Source organism: Ambystoma mexicanum, chromosome 5p, assembly GCF_040938575.1.
Source record: "Ambystoma mexicanum isolate Mex_15411 chromosome 5p, UKY_AmexF1_1, whole genome shotgun sequence".
Lineage (NCBI taxonomy): Eukaryota > Metazoa > Chordata > Amphibia > Caudata > Ambystomatidae > Ambystoma > Ambystoma mexicanum.
Window position 1 is genome coordinate 858001504 of NC_090930.1, and position 21655 is coordinate 858023158.

General features: G+C 45.1%; 1 protein-coding gene across 2 annotated transcripts in view; it reads left to right on the forward strand.

Moving 5' to 3' along the window:
- Nucleotides 1-21655, forward strand: part of RALA (RAS like proto-oncogene A) — a 334245-nt gene that overhangs the window by 262307 nt on the left and 50283 nt on the right. For both annotated transcript variants that reach the window (XM_069613286.1, XM_069613285.1), the window contains one exon: nucleotides 16735-16909. In XM_069613286.1, the coding sequence (XP_069469387.1) occupies nucleotides 16735-16909 (175 nt within the window). The remainder of the gene's footprint in view (nucleotides 1-16734; nucleotides 16910-21655) is intronic.

Consider the following 21655-nt stretch of genomic DNA (forward strand, 5'->3'; position numbering starts at 1 on the left):
TCCCACCAGGTTTTGTGGATAAAGGCCTCCGAGGTTTTGAGGTGGCTGATTCAGCGGCTGAGGGTAAAGTAGCCGTTGCCTGGGTGGTCTTCGCACCTCTTCCCCGTCCACCGCAGGGGAATCTTCTATGACCTCTTCCAACTGAGTAATAGAAAAAGGAGCTGCCCCTCCAAGCTGTTCCAGTGGAACGAGTTTGAGACTGTCTGATTGCAGCATCAAGGGGTTTGGCTGCTTTGGAGGTCTGCAGCTTCTCCAGGCTCTCGTCAGCCTTGCTTCCAAATAAGAGTGACATCAAAGGTCATGTTAAGGAGTCTGGATTGCACATCCGGAGCAAAATCAGACTTTCTCAACCAGGCAAATCCTGCGCATTGCAGTGCTAGTCACCAAAGCTCTGCTGATATTGTCGGCAGAGTCGAGACCGGTCTGAAGGGATTTGCACATTGCATCCTTCCCATCCTTAACAATATTTAGGAAACCATCTTTCTTCCCCTTCGAGGCTATGATCAGCTGCCATTGATATACATTCTCATAGGGTGAAAGTGAATTTAGCCAGTGCACATGTGGCATTTGACGACCACGGTCATACCTCCAGCAGAGAAGACCTTTTTTGCCATAGCATCATAGCGTTTGTCATCTCTGTCGGGGGTAATAGTTTGGTATGCATTCTGTTTAGATGTGGCGGCCTGAACCACCAAACTTTCTTGGGTTGGACGTTTAGTTGGGTAACTGGGGGTCTGTATGCACTTGTTAATGTTTTATTTATTGCTGGAATCAATTCCGGCGTTTCCCAGTTGGCATTGACTCGCCTTTTAAGGCTACATGAAAGGGAAGAATAGGGTCCTCCTAAATCTAAAAATCTAAAATATCTGTAAGATCATCCTGCTCAAAAAGTGGTGCAGTTCTACTCCATCCCAGATATTCTATGACCCTAGACATTAGTTGCCTCTACAACCCATCAGCATGGTCTGAAGGATCTGACCTTCCAAATTCATTTTCGGGTGCGGAGTGATGTCTATCCCACTTGCAGTTTGCAGAGTCTCATGTAGATTCTTTATCCTCGAGTCCTCTGACGTTGGAGCCTCTAATACCTTGTGTCCCATATTGTAATACAAAAGGACGCGATTCATCAGAGGATGGCTCATTTCCCTCATAAATTGAAGAAAGTGACTGTCTTTCCTTGGCAGTCGGATAAAAGTATTTAGTTTTCTGAAACTCCTTGTTGCTATTATCTGTGTATACATTTTTTTCCTCAAGGTTTATAAGTGCAATTGGACTATATGATGCTGACAGTTGGGGCGGGGGCATGTGGGTCCTTACCTTACTTGGGGATCGATGTGACACAATGTTTCTACCTGTTTAGATATTAACAGTTGAAGTTGGCCTTTTAAGGCTGCCGGCTCCTCAATGCTGTGTTTTTTACTACTACCTTGTTTATGTTGGAGTTCTAGCTTCTCTATTTCTAGCCATAACTGACCACTCATTATCCAGTAATCTAATCGCTGGAAATACCTTTGAGGGTGACTTTCTTTTAAAGTTTTTTTTTTATTTTTTAACGGCACTATTCAACACTACCCAAATATTCTTGGACAAAGGTTTGTTTATAGAATTGCACCAGTCTAAAATATGTTGGGCCGGGTGTTTAGTGCCTTTTTAAAAAAAAAAAGAAAAAAAAATGGAGTCACCCTTTGTTCTTTCCAGCAATTATCACCTACAACTTTGATGCTTGCTTTCCTCCTTCATCTCTCATTCTATTAGCTAGTTCTCAGCTTGCCCCTCCCATGCTCTTTCATACTGTCCCAGGTTAGGTTTTCCCATTAATGTTTTCCACCCCTTTGTGTCTCTAGGAATGTTTCAATTTTGCTCCTGCATTGCTCCTTGCCTACCAGATCCCTAATCACATATTCTTCCAGTCTCTATTGACCTTCCTCACTGTGTCCCCTATCCCTTCCCTAGATAATATTCACTATGGAGTGGTCTGTTAGGACTGCTGATCCCATTGTTGCCTCTTGTAGCAACCTGGCGATCCCCATTAATATCAGAATATAATTGATGTAAGGGTATGATCTAGGAGTACAATGAATAATCTTTTGTTTGGCTGAAGAAGTCTCCATACATCGATTAGGCGTTTCTCTGCTATTCTTTCTCAAATTTCTTTGTTTTTATTATTTTTTTTTACCTAGTACCATACCAGCTAGTGGTGGTCTGTGCTGATCTATGTTAGTTTCATCCTATGGAGTTCACCCTTCACCATAACAAATATACACTGAAGATCTCTCTGGATGCCCAAAATTTTAAAAGCTGATCCCTCTCAGGATTAAGATTCCTACCCCACCATTTTTGCATTTGCCTTTGCGTCTCGGGAGGATAGCTCAAGGGGCAATGTGCTTGCCTTGGAAGCAAGATGTTACAGAGCAACACAGGTTCGATCCCCAGGTCCGCGTTTAGAAACCTCTGGCTATTAAGCGTGTTATAAATAACCTATCAAATCATATCATGGGGTATCCCGGCAGCTTAGTCTCCCCACATCTGTTTTCTGCAGATGGGTTTCTTGTAAACACACATTCGGCTGTCTGAGTTCCCCTAATACCCCCAACCCGGTAGCAGGCGTGTTCAGCCCCCTTACATTCCACAAGTAAACCTGTGCCATTGTAATATTTGTTTTCGCTCACTCGTCCGTCCAGTGATATAGTGCATCCCTTGTACCGTAGCAATGTGACCTCACTCAAACCCCCGTTCCCTGGATTCTCTTTAAACATACATGGGGCCTTCCCTTTGTAAGGCCCCTTGGCCCCCAGTCCTTGGCATGACCTCTCAATATTCTGGGCTATGTTTCTGGTTTTGTTGAGAAGATGTTAAGCGTTTTCTCTCATATCTCTGCTTCCTCCCTTCATTCGCACGTCTCTTCCATTTCTCTTGTGGCTGATATCTCTCTGTAAGCTCGGGACTCAGTCCACATGCAGCAGTCTGCTCCCCTCTGCTACCGTTTCTATAATATCATTATTCAGTCTCACCTGTAGCTTGATGGGGGAATAGCCATCTATATTTAATTTGTTTCTTTAGCAGCATGTCTGTGACTGATTTGAGATCGTTCTTTTCCCCATTATTGTTTGGGAAAGATCTTGGAAGTGTAGAATCTTTGGAGTCCTTGATTTAGATCTTCTCCATCTTTCTGGCTGTTGCCATAATGTATGTTGTATCATAATGGATCTTGACCAGGACGTCACGCAGTCTCAAACCTGGTTCCTTGTTTCATCTCCCTGTTCAATGCACGCTGTCTATTTTGATGTGGGAGGCCCTCTCTTGCCCTATTGGCCCAAACCGTTCCATGGCACAGCCTTCTGTTATTACCTTCTGTTTCCTCTCTGTGCTCTGATCCTTACATTGTCTCTTCACAATCTATTCTCTAGATCCTCTGCCTTGTCTTCAAGCCACTTAACCTTATGAGCCAGATCGTCTACCACTTTGACAATCGATGGTGCCTTTTGACTCACATTGTTCATTTTTACCTCCACTTCAACCAGCCTTGATCCAAGCTATTCGATTTCCGACAAGTCTCCTTTCACAGTTGGTTCACAGTTGCTGTAATGTATGCCATCAGGATCCACAAAGCTTCTTCAAAGTCTGCTTTAGTGAGTGACAAACCAGGCACCGTATTTTCTGTTATCTTCTCTTTCCTTCAAACTGGATGGCTGATTGCCTACTGGTGTCTGCCGGGTGTTGGATAGACGGTTTATTCTTCTTAGGGCTCATCAGGACATTACTTAGTACTGTCTTCTTCATATTTCTTGGGCCAACACCATGCTCCTTCTTGATCTCCCTTAGCCTTCTCTATTTAGTTGCTCACACTTTTGATGGGCCTTTATGAGCTGTGTTTTCTGCCTATACTTTCCCCCAGCCTTAATCTATGTTCAGGATCCCTGGGGCATTTCTTCTGCTCTGGAGCATCTAACTCCATCCCTACCTGCTTCTCATGTTGACACGGTCTCAGCGCCTCTTACTACACCTTTTTATGTCTTTTATGGTTGTGTTCTGTCAGCGCTTTGAGACCCACGGGCGAGTTGGTGCTTTATAAAAATTCTTTAGAATAGAATCTCTTCTAGGGAGGGTACTCTCTGTGAGGCTCCTTTCCCTGCTGCCTGGTTCTCATAAACCACTCTTTTGCCATCTGCTGCACTCTCCCACTCTGCTCAGTTAAGCGTGTCTCGCTGGTTCCCCAGTGGGCTCCCACTTACCTGTTATCCACCGCTGCTGGCCATACTATTGCCCTCACTGTGCCTGGTTCTGGGCCTTAGTTTGTCTTTCCTCTGTTCTGCTGATGGGGCCTCTGTCAGCGACTGGCTGTCCTGAGTCCTGGTCATGACACAGCAGCTCTCCTTGGTCAGCGTTGCAGGCTCTACTCTGCCATTCCTGCCTCCAATGTCATGCAACATAGGCCAATGCCCTCCTCTCGGGTCCCTTCGTCTTGGTGCGCTTCGTGAGCTGCACCATGTCTGCTCCATCGCTGGCCTCTCCTTCTGTTGCTCCTTCCTGCTGGTGCCTCATAGGCCCCTAGCATCCTCTCTGGCTTCAGCCGTACTTTGTGCCACAACCTTCTTTGTTTTGCCCCCTTACCTTGGGGTGTCACTGTTCGCCATTCAAGTGAAGTCTTCTCTTCTTTATTCAGTGTCCTCACACAGGCTCTGCCTTGGGATCCTAACTAGGTCACCATATTGGACGGATGCACGCACGCACAAACCAGGCTGCTTTTTTATGTCTTTCGGTGCCAAACGCTAGTGTTGTATGGTTTTTGGTGAATAACATTGCTGTGGTTAGTTCTTCAGTCTTTTCTGTTTGTCTCCTGGTACCTGTGTAGTGTGTGTGTGTGTGTGTGTGTGTGTGTGTGTGTGTGTGTTCCTGAAATTCCTCCCCCACCCCTGAGGAACTGTACTCCTATGATGAGAATCTGATGGCAGGGTAAAGAACTATCAGAGGCTTGGAGGTACCAGTAAAGGTAGGAGAGGAACAGTATGACCGGTAATACTCCTGTCGGTGCCCTTTCTTACTTATGAAAAGAACTGTAATACTCCAGGATGGTGAGATATGCATGTCATGTGAATCTACATAGATTTACAAGCCCCAGGAATACTACTCTACTTTATGATTTTTGTAACGTTTTCTGCAAATTTTGATATTCTTTCTTGGCATTGTGGCAGATATTGTAGCATGTCTCAAATTCAAGATATTGTAAAAGATTAGCCAAAAATATATTGGCAGAAATCTTTGACAAACCGCGTAAAGGTAACTATGTATTTCTAGGTTTGGATACCACTTGTCAACTTGCTTATTTCTGTTTCATATAACTTAATCACAAATACTAAACAGAATTGATATTCGGAAAATGTTTTACCAAGTCGTGCCCAACTCTCTACTAAAATACAGGACAAAAATCCATGCTCTCACATAGCTTATGATTTGAGTACTTATAATCCTTTATGTAGGGCAGTCCACTGACCATCGCTCATTACTGGATAGTATGTGGACAGGAAAGGGCATGTGCAGATTGTTTTAATACATGTGGAATCTGCTCTCCTTTTCCTATTAGTAATAAGTGTTGTGTTTGCACTTGTAAGAGAAATTATGAAGTGTTGAATTTAACGAAAGGCCTTTTCAATCCAGATATTGCATGTGTTTGCTTTGTTTCCATGTAAGAGTCCTTTCAGATGTGGGGAAACCAATAAAAACAGTTACGATTGAAATGTAAAAAGGTGACTTTTACAATGCTGTAAAATAATGGAATGAAGTTGTGTAGTTATTGTCAATGTTTGTCATTTGTTGCATTTGAATTCTATTGAGATATTTGACTTTATTTTACTAGTCAGTACAAACTACTTTTTTTTTAAACATCCTGTAAAATTAAGTTTGTCAAATGGGCTCAGAATGTAGACTTCTTTTTCTTTTTATTTATTTTTAAATATTTAGTTTACATAAAACTTTGTACACACTTGTTAACTATAATACATTTAAACACATACGTGTTCATCCATGCTGTTCGTACACAATATGTAGAATGTATACATTGTGTTTTTAATTATGATTTAGTGCATAGATTTTTATGTTAAAATCTTTGTAGTTTTTTTTATCCAATCTTAGAAATTACTTGTAATCAAAATTTAATTTCTTTAAAATAATTCACAATTACCATTAAAGCAAGTTGTTGTCATGATGCCTGCCTCCAAGGAGCCAAACCAGACCCGGCACCCTCAGAGACAGACACCATGCATTCAAGGGAAGTCCCAGCAGCCCCAGATGGGGGCCCTTTGGACTCGGTCCTGGCGCCGTTGGCGTCAGGCTCATAGGGGACATAAGTCCTGGTGCCATCGGCGCCAGGCTCATACAGAAGTAGGTTGGGAGTAGTGCTTGGAGTAAACTTACCTGTGCAGACCATGCTGCAACTTCCAAGACTGGAAGGAACTATTTTTCTAGGGACTACTTGATCTCTAGGTTGTGACTGGTGGAGGAATACATATTTCTGGGGGAAGAATACATACCTGGAACTAATTGAAAGGCTATTTAAGCAGCAGACCAGGCTTCGCGTTGTTCTGCACTTAGCAGCTGGACGCTCACCGTGCCTGCTCCTGCCTTGGTCCTCCATCACGCCTGCCAGCATCCTGGAAACACCTAAAGAAGAAAAGGGAAGAGAACAGGTGAAAACAAGAACCTTACCTGATACATCTGCACTCCGGATTCTGCACGCCGACGATCCTGCAAAGAAGGCAAACATTTTAAACGCGCATCGCGTCGCGCGCAGCACGCTGCATTTCACTCACCTGCACGTGGCGTTTTCGAGTCCTGCGACGTCCATCCGGAGCGTCCACCGCCATCCAGCACCTATTGGAAGGAAGGAGAAAGAGAGGTGAGAAGGGAAACACAAATCTAAGTAGAACTTACCTGTGGTTCAATTCCCTCTCCGCCTTCGGGTTTGTGCCATACCTTCGGCATCTCAGCACCCCGGCCCGTAAGGGGAAAAGAAACAGACATTGTATTAGTGAGAGCATGTGAGAACATTAGCAATACGCTCACTCAAGACTTACCCATTTGCAAGAGAGACACAGCAGCTCTTTTCGGGTCGGCGCCTTACCTCCGGCATTGCCGTACCCCGGCCCCTATGGGGAAAAAGACATTGGACATTAAAGGAGATACTTAAAACTGCAAAGGAATCTCATCGGAATTCTTTCCAGAATTTGGCTTCATCCAAATCGCCTGCAGCCCGGAATCTTCTCCAGCACCTGCGAAAGAAAAGAACAGATGAGTGAATATAAACCCAAACTTGCCATAAACATTTGCGGTACGACGGGAATGGACAAACTAGTTTAAACTCATCAATCCAGTGAAGTAACTGGAATCACAACGCGCCCCTGCATCAGAAGCAGGATGGAGAGCTCGTCATTTTGGTCCCTAAGGTGAGTCTTCGCAGGGAATCCCAAAAGGGTTTCACGGAGGGAGAGAAGGGAAGTGGGAGGTCGGAACATCACCCGCAGACTATTAACCCTTCCTTTTCACACACAGTGGGATATTCCTCCGAGCCAGAAAAGCCAGGTTGGGGAATCCAGTCCAGTCCATCTTCCGGGTCTTACGCATCTCTGCAGGAGAGGTCCCAGCAGTCCCAGCCACGCCCACGCCTCCGTGGGAGCCAGGTGAGCGTTACAGAACGCAAAGCCAACTCATAATTTCCCACCCAGGCGCCATGGAGACTTCCGAGACAGACCAACTGGCCCAATTATTGGGGGAATTACGGGCAGAAGTGCATGCCGCCCGCCAGGAAACTAACGCCCTTAGAAGGGAACTAATCTTATCCAAAGAAAGAACTGATGATTTGACTAAACAGCTTTTGCAGAGTCAGGCAGGACAAACTCCTTTACCTGGCTCCGGGATGAATTCCACTCCGATGGTTTCAACCAACCCGGTGCAAATTAACCTGCCAGGAAATATGCCTCTGGCCCCCCCTGAGCGTTTTACTGGGGATCCCAAGAAATACGCAGTTTTCATGAATCAATGTCGTTTACATTTCATATGCAGACCTGGGGCCTTCCCTAATGACCAAACCAAGGTGGCTTTTGTGCTATCTTATCTCAGCGGCAGTGCTGCCGATTGGTCGATTCCGTTGGTAAATCAAGACGACCCAATCCTTCAGGACTTTCAAGGCTTCCAGGCAAGCATGGAAAGATTATTCGCTCGACACGCTCAGGGTGAGGCCTTGGATAACGAACTTCTGTCCTTGCGGCAAGGAAACCAAGATCTATCTTATATAGCCACATTTAACAGATTGGTCGTAGAGACTGGGTGGCCTGAGAATAAAAAAATTACATTATTCCACCGAGGTCTGCGTGGAGAACTAAAAGACGTTCTTGCTCAAATAGTGAACCCGCCTCAACTCTGCGCAGAATACATTGACTTAGTGGTCCAACTTGATCATAGACTCCAGAATAGAAAAGCGGATCGGTCCAGATTTGAAACCCGAGTTCTGATCAAAACCCACACAAGCCCCAAGGGTACCGACGCTTCAGAGCCAATGCAAATTGGGGGAGTTAAAGGACCACTAACTCAGAACGAGAAAGAAGAAGACAAAAACAATTATGTTTTTACTGTGGAGCTTCTGGACACTTCCTGCGGGATTGCCCGGTAAAACCACCTAAGAAGGTGGTTGGAGCCACAGAAAGTAATCTTCCAGAACCTGATTCGGGAAACGACCAAGCCCGACAAGCGTAGAGGTCCGCTTGCCGAGCGTGAAGACAGACTCTTTGACCTCGCATTTCATCATGCCTATGGTCCTCATAGATCCAAAACAGCCTCAACGGTTGCCCGGAATAAAAGCCTACCTCGACAGTGGAGCTATTGGAAATTATGTTGACCTTGAATTGGCTTCCAGGATTGGTCTCCCTCTCCGTCCAAAAACCACCAAGGATGTCATTACCACGGTTGATGGAACCGAAATTGCCTCCGGGCCGGTAACACACACTACCACGGAAATGACACTGGTTGGCCAAGATGGCCATCGGGAAACCATAGTGTTTGACGTAATCAAGGTTCCACAATTTCAGGTAATCTTAGGGATCCCTTGGTTAGAAACACATAATCCTCGAATTGACTGGCGAGCAAAGAGCATAACCTTCCCTGATTGTGCACAAAAGTGTTATCCAGGAAATCCACAGATGGGTCTAGCCTCAGTAACCTCCACAACAGTACCATTACCTTTTGAGTATCAAGACTTTCAAGACGTCTTCCAAAAGGAACAGACCAACACCTTACCTCCTCACCGGCCATATGATTGTCAGATCGACCTGGTACCCAATGCTCAACCGCCTTGTAGTAGAATCTATGCCCTTACTGAACCGGAGAACCTTCATTTGCGACAGTATTTGGATCAGTACCTTGCCAATGGTTTTATTCGCCCATCAAAGTCACCTGCTTCCTCAGCTCTATTCTTCGTACTGAAAAAAGAAGGCGACCTTAGAACTTGCATTGACTACCGTGCCTTAAATCAGATAACGGTCAAGAATCGTTATCCTCTGCCCTTGATCCCTGAGCTCCTTGACCAGGTAAAAGATGCTTGTATCTATACTAAGTTAGATTTAAGGGGAGCTTACCACCTGGTGCGCGTCAGAGAAGGCGACGAATGGAAAACTGCCTTCCGCACCAAATATGGACTCTTTGAGTACCAGGTAATGCCTTTCGGGTTGTGCAACGCACCTGCTGCCTTTCAATATTTTATGAATGACGTTTTTCGAGAACTCATCGATGTTTGTGTCATTGTATATATTGACGACATCCTGGTGTACTCCTCCTCGGAATCCGATCACCGAAAACATGTTAGAACTGTCTTGGAGAAACTGCGCCAGCACAAACTGTTTGCAAAACTTGAAAAATGCCTTTTTCATGTTACGGAAGTTGAGTTTCTCGGATTCGTCCTAACACCTAAAGGAGTCCGAATGGACTCACGGAAAGTGGATGCGATCTTCAAATGGCCGTCTCCTAGTTCTGTGAAAGGAGTTCAAAATATGCTAGGTTTTGCCAATTTTTACAGAAGGTTTATCCCGGAATTTTCTCGAGTGGTTCAATCCATCACGGCGCTCCTACGAAAAAACAGACGCTTCGAGTGGTCTAAGGAGGCAGAACAAGCCTTTCAGGAACTAAAAACCAAATTCACCTCCCCACCTGTGTTAAAACATCCTCGTCCGGACCTCCCTTACGTTGTGGAAACCGACGCTTCTAGTTTAGCCATGGGGGCTGTCCTTTCTCAAAGGGATCCAGTTTCAAATCAACTACATCCCGTAGCCTTTTGGTCCAGGAAATTCTCGGCTCCTGGAGTGAACTACGGAATCACAGACAAGGAACTGTTGGCTATTAAGTCAGCTTTCAAAGCTTGGCGTCACTACCTGCTCGGCGCAAGACACTCCGTTACAGTGATTACAGGTCACAGGAACTTGCAATACTTGAAAACGGCCAAAGCTCAATCTTCTCGTCAACTCCGTTGGGCTCTGTTCTTTGCAGAATTTGACTTTATAATCACATATCGCCCGGGTTGCAAGAATGGCAAGGCAGACGCTCTCTCAAATTGGAATGGGTGACATTGCCTCAAGTCTAGAGCCAGTTCCGATTATTCCCGAACAGAGGATTTTGCGTGTAATCTCTTCTCAAACTATTGAGGATGTTCAAGGTAGAGTTAAATTGCTTTTCGACGCTACAGCTTTACAAGAATGGAGCCAGAAAGGCTCAAACTATTCCATTAATAATGATTTACCCTATTTCCAAGGGCGATTATTTCTGCCTCACAAGGAATTGCAAGAACTCGTTATAGCACATTATCATGATACACTAATGGAAGGACACCCGGGCATCGCTAAAACAGAGGAAAAGATCAAACGGCATTTCTGGTGGCCATCCTGGCGAAAGGATATTAAATCCTTTGTGATGACCTGCGGAGTGTGCGCCGAAAATAAAAGTCGGAAGCAAAAACCAGCCGGTCCTTTACGGCCCCTGGACATCCCTCCGGCACCGTGGCACACCTTATCGATGGACTTTATAACTGACCTGTCTCCTAGTCATGGGTATAATACTATCCTGGTGATTGTAGACCTCTTCTCCAAGATGGCTCATTTTATCCCATTGAAGGGGTTGCCTTCAGCCCCCACCTTAGCAAAGGAATTTCTTGAAAATGTTGTTCGTTTACATGGCATCCCATCCATATTGGTTTCTGATCGGTGAAGTCCATTTATTTCTCATTTCTGGAAAAGGTGTTGCCAAATGGTCCAAGTTGATGTGCGATTATCCACCAGCCACCATCCTCAAACCGATGGTCAAACCGAAAGAACAAACCAGACCCTGGAACAGTATCTGCGGTGTATGTTACCTCAATCTGAGGGTAATTGGAAGGACATTCTATGGATTGCCGAGTACGCATACAACAATTCTGTGCATTCTGGAACGGGTCAGACTCCTTTCTATACCCTATTCGGCCATCATCCAGGACTTCGGACCTTGAATCCCCATAAAGCCTTGAAATGCCCGCCGTGGATCATTTTCATGCCACAATAACCCAAGCCTTCAAGGAAGCAGACTCATTTACAACAAGCCAAAGAAAGGTACAAGGAAAATGCTGATTTACATCGAGTAAAGTACCTCCTTACAAAGTAGGAGACCAAGTGTGGCTTGCAACTAGACATTTACCGCTTAAAGGTCCACGAACTTTTAACCCAAGATATATAGGGCCTTATCCAATCAAAGCTATCATTAACCCGGTAGCCTTCAAACTCGATCTGCCACCTAATATGCAAATCCATCCCGTTTTTCACGTATCACTGTTGAAACCAGTACCACCCGGAACCAGGTTATGCAAACCACCAGAACCAATTCCAATAGATGGGGAATTGGAATTCGACGTTAAAGACATATTGGATTCTAAGATGTCCAAGTCAAAACTCTTTTATCTGATTGATTGGAAAGGATATGGACCTCAGGAAAGATCTTGGGAACCAAGTGAGAATGTACATGCACCTCGACTAATACGGAATTTTCACCGGAAGTTCCCAAATAAACGGAGGCCTCCAGGTTGGACACCCTTGGGAGGGGCCTTGGGGGGAGGTATTGTCATGATGCCTGCCTCCAAGGAGCCAAACCAGGCCCGGCACCCTCAGAGACAGACACCATGCATTCAAGGGAAGTCCCAGCAGCCCCAGATGGGGGCCCTTTGGACTCAGTCCTGGTGCCGTTGGCGTCAGGCTCATAGGGGACATAAGTCCTGGTGCCATCGGCGCCAGGCTCATACAGAAGTAGGTTGGGAGTAGTGCTTGGTGTAAACTTACCTGTGCAGACCATGCTGCAACTTCCAAGACTGGAAGGAACTATTTTTCTAGGGACTACTTGATCTCTAGGGTGTGACCGGTGGAGGAATACATATTTCTGGGGGAAGAATACATACCTGGAACTACTTGAAAGGCTATTTAAGCCACACCCAAGCACCAGACCACGCTTCGCGTTGTTCTGCACTTAGCAGCTGGACGCTCACCGTGCCTGCTCCTGCCTTGGTCCTCCATCACGCCTGCTAGCATCCTGGAAACACCTAAAGAAGAAAAGGGAAGAGAACAGGTGAAAACAAGAACCTTACCTGATACATCTGCACTCCGGATTCTGCACGCCGACGATCCTGCAAAGAAGGCAAACATTTTAAACGCGCATCGCGTCGCGCGCAGCACGCTGCATTTCACTCACCTGCACGTGGCGTTTTCGAGTCCTGCGACGTCCATCCGGAGCTTCCACCGCCATCCAGCACCTATTGGAAGGAAGGAGAAAGAGAGGTGAGAAGGGAAACACGAATCTAAGTAGAACTTACCTGTGGTTCAATTCCCTCTCTGCCTTTGGGTTTGTGCCATACCTTCGGCATCTCAGCACCCCGGCCCCTAAGGGGAAAAGAAACAGACATTGTATTAGTGAGAGCATGTGAGAACATTAGCAATACGCTCACTCAAGACTTACCCATTTGCAAGAGAGACACAGCAGCTCTTTTCGGGTCAGCGCCTTACTTCCGGCATTGCCGTACCCCGGCCCCTATGGGGAAAAAGACATTGGACATTAAAGGAGATACTTAAAACTGCAAAGGAATCTCATCGGAATTCTTACCAGAATTTGGCTTCATCCAAATCGCCTGCAGCCCGGAATCTTCTCCAGCACCTGCGAAAGAAAAGAACAGATGAGTGAATATAAACCCAAACTTGCCATAAACATTTGCGGTACGACGGGAATGGACAAACTAGTTTAAACTCATCAATCCAGTGAAGTAACTGGAATCACAACGCGCCCCTGCATCAGAAGCAGGATGGAGAGCTCGTCATTTTGGTCCCTAAGGTGAGTCTTCGCAGGGAATCCCAAAAGGGTTTCACGGAGGGAGAGAAGGGAAGTGGGAGGTCGGAACATCACCCGCAGACTATTAACCCTTCCTTTTCACACTCAGTGGGATATTCCTCCGAGCCAGAAAAGCCAGGTTGGGGAATCCAGTCCAGTCCGTCTTCCGGGTCTTACGCATCTCTGCAGAAGAGGTCACAGCAGTCCCAGCCACGTCCGCGCCTCCGTGGGAGCCAGGTGAGCGTTACAGTTGTTGACCATTCACACATTGTATCCAACACTCTTCAGATTTATACTGTTTCAAGGCTGTACACCAATCTACAGCAATATTGAGCTAATTTTACATATAGATGTTTTAGGGATTCTTTTGCTCCTAAATCCTTGCAGAATCAGCAATTAAGAAATCATTTGGTTGTTACAAGGTCCACTGACCTTCATGGTTCTTAAGAGGTACAGTCTAAATTTTAAAAAATTGATCTAGCTTCTTGATCTGGAAGCTTTTTAACATTAAGCTGTATAGCCCTGTATTTTGGAATTAACTTGTAATATTCCTGGGCTAAGGATAAATTTGCTATTCTAGAACAATTTTTCCTCCAATCCCATCGATGGGCCTGAGGCTTCATTATTTTTAACTTGGCAGTAAGAGGGTCATTTTGATTCAATTCAAAATGTATTTCCTGAAATAATTCTACATTGAAATGTTTATATTGCAATAACTGCTGATTTGTAACCTGATTTAATGTCCCTGTCAGAATAAAAAATGCCTTTTCCATTTGTAGCCTTTGAAATGAGTGCTAGAATTCCCTAATAAGAGGCAAGAACCAGAATGTTCCTGCAAGTCTATTTAACTTGGGCTCCAGGTTAACTGTTGTGGTCTCTAAACCGTACAAGATAACGGTCATGAACTTTTGTTTGTACAACTCGTGCGATCTCGGTGTCTGACTCGGATACGTACCGATAAAACCCCACCATTTTTTAAGCGTTTGTTTAATGTTGGTCTTTCTGAAGCCATTTAAGTAGAACTAATCCTAGATATTGATATTCAGGGGTGATTTCTAGATGGATACCCCACATTTCCATATGAAATGCAATTTAGCTCTTCTGTTTTGATGTTCCATCATTTTGGTTTTTGTTAACAAGATGGTTATCAGTACCAAATGAAATACATGCAGATTGTAGTCTTCTCTGTATGATCAAACATCTCTAAATTATCTGCATATGATAGCCAGGAGATGTGGCATTTTAGGGGAAACAAGATTCAGTTCTTGGAGGGATACAGAAAGGTCTGCCATATATACATTACACAAGAATGCGTCCCTGTGTTAGTCCTCAATGGGTTTGAAGATTTCCCCTGTAACTACCTTGAGAGTTCTACCAGACTTTTACTTTAGTTTTCTCATGTAGCCAGCCCTACAGATGTGGTGTGCATCGGCCACTTTTACTCCCTTAAAATTCTAATGGGGAGTAAAAAATACTCCAAACAAAAAATAGCTTTCATCCACAAAGCTCCATGGATATGTTTAGATCAGTAGTGCACATGGTACAAGAGGAAGAAACTATTACTGCCTGATGGGCAGACGTAAACAGTATCTTTTTAAGCTCATGAATAAATAGGCGCAAAGAAATAAATATTACAAGAACATTTCCAGTTTAAACATTTTTTATCCGCTTATAAAATACTCCCATTGTAAATTGGACTTTCATTTTTACTCCCAAAACAATAACTTTACTCGCAGCTTTAAAAAATAGGGAGTAAAATACTCCCACTTCCAAATCTTTTTCTAGAGCACTGCATGTACCCCCATGATGCATCTAAGCCCCCTTAAATAAAGTTGTTTATTGTATCATTTTCTCCATAAGCATTCTCGGCAAACTGTGCCAAAATCAATGACCGCCACAAATAGCGTCAGTCTACCTTTCCTACAAGCCTTCTTGGGAAGAGTACTCAATCTCCATTTGAGTGGTGGAACAATGGCTTCTAAATCCTAGTCATTCTTTACCAAGTACATTTTCATTTTCAGCATAAACCTTTAATTTTTGTAAGCTAAAGGACTCTAATGCTTTACTAATTGCATCCAAGAGGGCCATCATATTTGCCCACAGCTCATCTTGTGGGACGTTTTTATTTGTAAATGGGTATGATAATTTCCTCTTGCCACGATAATGGAATTTCACTCGTATTTAATATCATGGTGAAAAGAGGCATCAATATCCTTGCCAAATGGTCCAGTTAATGTTTTCAAGCAATGTTGGGAAACCCATCAAGGACAGGTGCCTGCGAGTTCTTGAAGTCCAAAATTAATCTTTCTATTTCTACTACTGTTAATATTGGATCATCTTGATCCGTATAGTAATTGTATTGCTCACTATTTAAATGAGTATGGTATGCTGAAAAATGAGTTCAGTGCATCCCTTTTATGGAAATTTGCTTAAGACCAGTCCTCACCTCTTTACGATTTAGTTATGTTAAACTATGAATATCTTTCAGTAGAGTGGTCTTGAACATGTTTTCCTTTTTTAATTTGCATTCCTATATATTTGATGTATTGGGCAATTTGTATGGTGGCAATATCTGACGTTTTTTTGTATACGTATCAAGACTCGTAATTTCATGTTTCAGATAAATGATGTCCTCCCTACCTTGATTTTTCCTTAAATTGAATATGTGTATCCAATTATATTGACTTTTTTTCCTGGTTAATATAAGCTTTTTGTCTGATTAGCTTGAAAGGTGACGACCCCTCTTCCTAATGTACACTTATTAAATTGCCCAGTGTAATTCAAGGAGAAAGAAAACCTTATTTTCCACACATTATATCCCGTTTCATCAAGAGTGCTATTACTGAGTTGGTTTGTTTTCCTATGGTGGAGGAGGCAGGGTTTGAAATTGGCAGAAGCTGGGAGCAAGTTCAGCTCAGTGGGGAGCCTGGTTCGCTTGAAACCAAGAGCTTACCAGGAGCCTGCTTGTAACTCTGCAAGCATAGCTATGTAATATTAACTGTGAAGGTTTGGGTAATGTGTATAAAAGAGAATAAATGACACACCTAAGACATATAAAACATATTTTATAATATATGATGGACAAAAGGTTCGAGTTTGCATCTCCCCCACTATGTACTAGCTCCTGGTTCCCCAGATGTAGCAGCTGCCTAAAGGCTGGTGCCACATACCCAGGAGCTGGATTTTGCTCCTGTTTAACAAATCCTAATTTTGACCCCTGGTGGGGGAGTCAACAGACCTATATTAAATTTATTGCAACTTTCAAATCTGAGAAGTTGTTGGTGTGTCATATTTGAATCTGTAATTTTACAAGTGAAATGTGTTAAACTAATGTTTTACTTTCAAATATTTACTCTTTAGGGAGCAGATTCTGAGAGTAAAAGAGGATGAAAATGTACCGTTTCTTCTAGTTGGTAATAAATCAGATTTAGAAGATAAAAGGCAAGTCTCCATAGAAGAAGCGAAATGCAGGGCTGAGCAATGGACTGTTAATTATGTGGAGACTTCTGCTAAGACACGCGCCAATGTTGACAAGGTAAACATTGTTGGATTACTTTTTATTACACATTTGTGAAGGCACACATTCAAAAGTCATTAATGTGTGGATTCTTACCCCCCAGGTTGCCAGGGGCCATGGCAGCCTACAAAAGCAGTTCTCTTAAAAATCTGTCCTCTTGACACCCAATATTTTAACCTGGAACTACTGTGGTAAATGGATATCGTGGTGCTGGTCAATGTGGGTATACCAGGGAATAATATTGATTCACCACTAAACAGTGTAAGATCAAATTGTAATGCTTTAAACCAACATTTCCCAATGAAAACCGTTTCGACCAGTTTGTTTTAAAATACTCAAATGTACACAACATGATGGTCGGTTAGTTTGAGAGGTTGCTCTTGTCACGGCTCCAGATATCGGGCTGCCATGCTGTAGGTAAAGCCCTAGTCCTGAGGCCTCTTCCCCAGCTTGTTATGCTCCCCTGACAGACCTGATACTCTTCCTCCAGACATACTTTAGGGTCCTTGTGGTGCTGTAATCCAGCAAAATCAGATTGAAAGCAAAGCCATCCTTGCATACCACAGTAATTTTACCCTGGTAAGTGAACTGATGTGCAATTGTAATCCCTCTCTGAATTGAGGCACAGATTTCGTAACCCCAGGTGACACCCTCTGCATCACTCCTTAAAGTCAAAGTGACTGGTTGGCTCATGTCGATGCATTGGGTGTGTCCTGAGGATGAAAGAAGACTACAGCAAAATTGCGGTAAGTTTAAATAACAGAAGCTGAGGCAACTGGAAAGTGTAAAAGAGTTTGACATCGTATGAAGCAATGAAAAGCCCATCTTTTGTAGTTTAGTCCACAAACAGAGGTGCTAGAAAATGGTACCATAAGAAAGCTTTGTATGCAGACTTCGAGTGGATTGTGTCCTCCAACGTATTCCTCATCGTAGATGTATTCCATCCAGCTTTGCAGCTCTTCGGAAATTATTTTGGCAGAGGGCGCCATGCGTCGATGTCGTCGAGTCGATGGTCCGTCGAAGGCCTCAGTCGAGGGTGACGTCATTGGGTGTATAAGTAGCACGTGTGGCACCCATTGGCCTCAGTTCTGTTTTTCCGCAGTATATGTTGCTTCGGACATTCGGCGCGCCTTGAGTTCTGTGAGAATATATAATAACGAAATATGTCCTCATCGACGCCGACCACGTCCCCGAAATCGGGATTCAAAAAGTGCAAATCGTGCGGGTCAAAAACGTCGATCACGGACCCGCATCGAGAGTGTTTGTGGTTCCTCGGAGAAGGCCACGACATGGAGGTCTGTACGAAGTGTCAGGCGATGATGGGGAAGGGAGAAGAAAGCTACAGGTAGGTCGAAAAACCGATCGAAAAACCTCTAGCGTCGAGTCGAGATCCCGTGAGAATTCTCCTCGACGCGAAAGGCATCGATCGAGGTCCCGTAGCGATTCCCATCGGTCGTCGTCGTCAAAAAGATCGAAGAAACGACGCCACAGGTCTCCCTCCACCTCGTCGTCAGACGACTCTCCAAAAAAGATGAAATGCCCCACGAAACATTTGTCTGCCGAAGAGTGGGAAGCATTCAGGGTCAAAATGATGGCGGTGTTTGAAAAAGCGAAGCCTCGGTCCGCGCCTTCTTCGAAAGCCTGCTGGGAGCGTCATTGCTCCGACACTCGCGTGCCCTCGAGCCCGGGGGATCGAAAAAGAAAGGATAGGTAACCTTCCAGGACGCAGAGTGAAAAACAGTCGAGTCGACCGCTCGAGGTCATTGACGCCGTTCGAGACCCATCATACCTCGAAGGGAAAATCTTCGAAGGTCACCTCGACGCCCTCGAAGCAGACCCTGTGGACGACCACAGTGTCATCGATGCCGTTGACGCCGAAACGCTCGGTGCCAAAGGCTCCAGCCAAGCCAGGGAAGCCAGAAAAAGAGAAGGATAAGGTTACAAAACTTGTATTGTCCTCAAAGCCAGGTACTAGACCTCTTCCTCCTCCTCTCAGAGAAGGTTTTCAAGCCTCTCCCCAGAAAGGAGTTTTTCAAATCCCTGACCTCAATTTTTGAGGAACAGGAGAGATCTGATGAGAATGTACCTTTTGGGCTGGAATATGGCACCCCAAATGTCCCAGAACTCTTGATTTCAGAAGAAAGCAGAATGAGGGACTTAGTGGAATCATTACACAATGCAAGTGGCATTGACACATCTCCTGAAAACGATTTTGGCAGACCAGGAGAGCATGCCAGTCCATCATACCGTCAATTAATGACAAAGGTAGTAGATTACTTAGGATGGGCTAGACCATCAGCCCAATTAATCCAGGATGATTTAACAGATATATTGGACCATGGTCCCACCGAAGACCCAGTACTACCCTTTCATGTAGCCCTGCAAAATAGGGTGGCCAAGAATTTGGGAAACTCCGGATTCTATTCCTCCGGTAAATAAATCCCTCACCTCAAAATACCGCCCGGCCAGTAGCGACCCCGGCTATCTATCCTCGAGAGTCTGGTCATACAGGCAGCCACAGCTTCTAACAAACTTGCATACCAGTCTATCCCTCCAGACAGGGACGATAAGCGTGTGGATGGTTGGGCACGGAAGGTATTTTCAGCCCGGAGCATGGCTTTAAAATCTGCCAACTCCACATGTGCCTTGGCAAAATTTTCGTACACTCTTTGGGAGTGCATTGCAATGGTGGCGGAGCACATACCAGAAGGGGAAGAAAGGGAAGGGTTCCTAGCCATCGTTGGAGATGGAAAGGAAGCCATGCAGGAATCCCTTCAATCTGGATTGGACACTGCGGATAGTGTAAGCAGGTCCATGGGCACTAGCACAGTAATGTGCAGATTTGCCTGGTTACGGAAGTCGGGTTTCGCACCGGACGTACAGAACCGCCTTCTAAACATGCCTTTTGATGGGTCTCACCTTTTCGGCAACAAGGCTGACGAGAGCCTTGAGAGGTTGCAGACCTCAAAAGCAGCTGCCAAATCTCTAGGAGCTGCTATTAGGCAACCTCAGACTGTGCGCAAGGACAGTCATGGAGGGGACGATCCTATCGTTACTACACCTCATATGGAAAGGCGAGAGGATTGGCCAGTCAAAGGGGCCAGAAAAAGGCCACTTGTGGTGGATTAGGAAAATGTGCTAAACCAACTCCAGCTGCAGCCTCTCAGCCATCAGCGGCTGCAACATCCGCCACAAAACCGCTTTGAGGACTTGCATCACAAAACACCTGTAGGGGGCAGGCTGTCACAGCATCTGCAAGAATGGCGAGCCATTACTTCAGATGTTTGGGCTCTAGAAATAATAGCCCAAGATGCCTTCCTTTTCTAACGCAACCTCAAAGCAATCCACCAGGGAGACACCCGTTGAAGTCTTCAAACCCGCTCCTACAGCAGGACGTTTTAACCCTGCTGGAGAAAGGTGCTATAGAACCAGTACCTGCAGCTGAGAGGAACAAGGGATGGTACTCCCTGTATTTTTTGATCCCCCAAAAAGGACGGAGGACTGAGACCCATCTTGGACTTAAGAAACTTGAACAAGTACCTCAGTAAGGACAAGTTCAAGATGGTTACCCTTTCTCAGATCCTTCAGGCTCTTCAACTTCAGGACTGGTTGGTGTCATTGGACCTCCAGGATGCTTATTTTCATGTGCCGATTCATCTCAAACACAGAAAATACCTGGGGTTCGTAGTTGGCGACTCACATTATCAGTTTCGAGTCCTGCCATTCGGGTTGACCTCCGCCCCAAGGGTCTTCACCAAGTTAATGGTAGTGGTGGCAGCGCACCTCAGGAGAGGGGGGATTCATGTCTACCCCTACCTTGACAATTGGTTGATCAGAGCGCGTTCTGCCGAGCAAGCACTGGATCATCTGAAAGTCACCTGCCACTTCCTCCACAAACTGGGCTTCTCCCTCAATTTCAAGAAGTCACAGATGACACCTTCCCAACAGCTTCAGTACATAGGAGCTGTATTAGACACGTCCTTGGGAAAGAGCTTGCCTCCCAAGTCGAGGGCTCAAGACATTCTTCAGATGGTTTCCAAAATCTCCAGGCTTACGACTTTTTAAGGTTGCTCGGCCTCATGGCATCCTGCATCTTTCTGGTGCCAGAGGCACGCTTGAGGATGAGATCCCTTCAATGGGCCCTAAAGACTCAGTGGTCCCAGTTCTCGGATCAAATGACGAATCTTCTTCAGATTCCGAACAAGGTCAGACAAGACCTTCTATGGTGGACCTGTACAGAGAACATCCTAAAAGGAGAACCTTTCTGCCAACCATGGCCGGAGATCACAGTAGTGACAGACGCCTCACTCCTGGGGTGGGGAGCTCATGCCAACGATTTGACAATCAGCGGTCGTTGGTCTCCATCGGAGTCCAAACTACATATCAACCTTTTAGAGCTGAGGGCAATCAGACTAGCGCTGAAGGCCTTCCTGCCATCTGTCGGGGGAAAGAATGTCCTGATAATGACGGACAACACAGTGGCCATGCACTACCTAAACAAAAGAGCTATTGGGCGATTCAGGAGGGAATCTCTTTAACGGCAATTCATCTAGCCGGGGAAGAGAATATGACGGCAGATGCTCTGAGCATGCAGAGCACGGTATCCCACGAATGGGAACTGGCTCAGGAAGTCATTCAAGAGATCTTCGCCTTTAGGGGAACCCCTCAAGTACACCTGTTTGCAACCGGAATCAACCGAAAATGCAAAAGGTATTGCTCAAGGGAATTTCCCCCGAGAGGAGCCCTGGGGGACGCGTTCGTGGT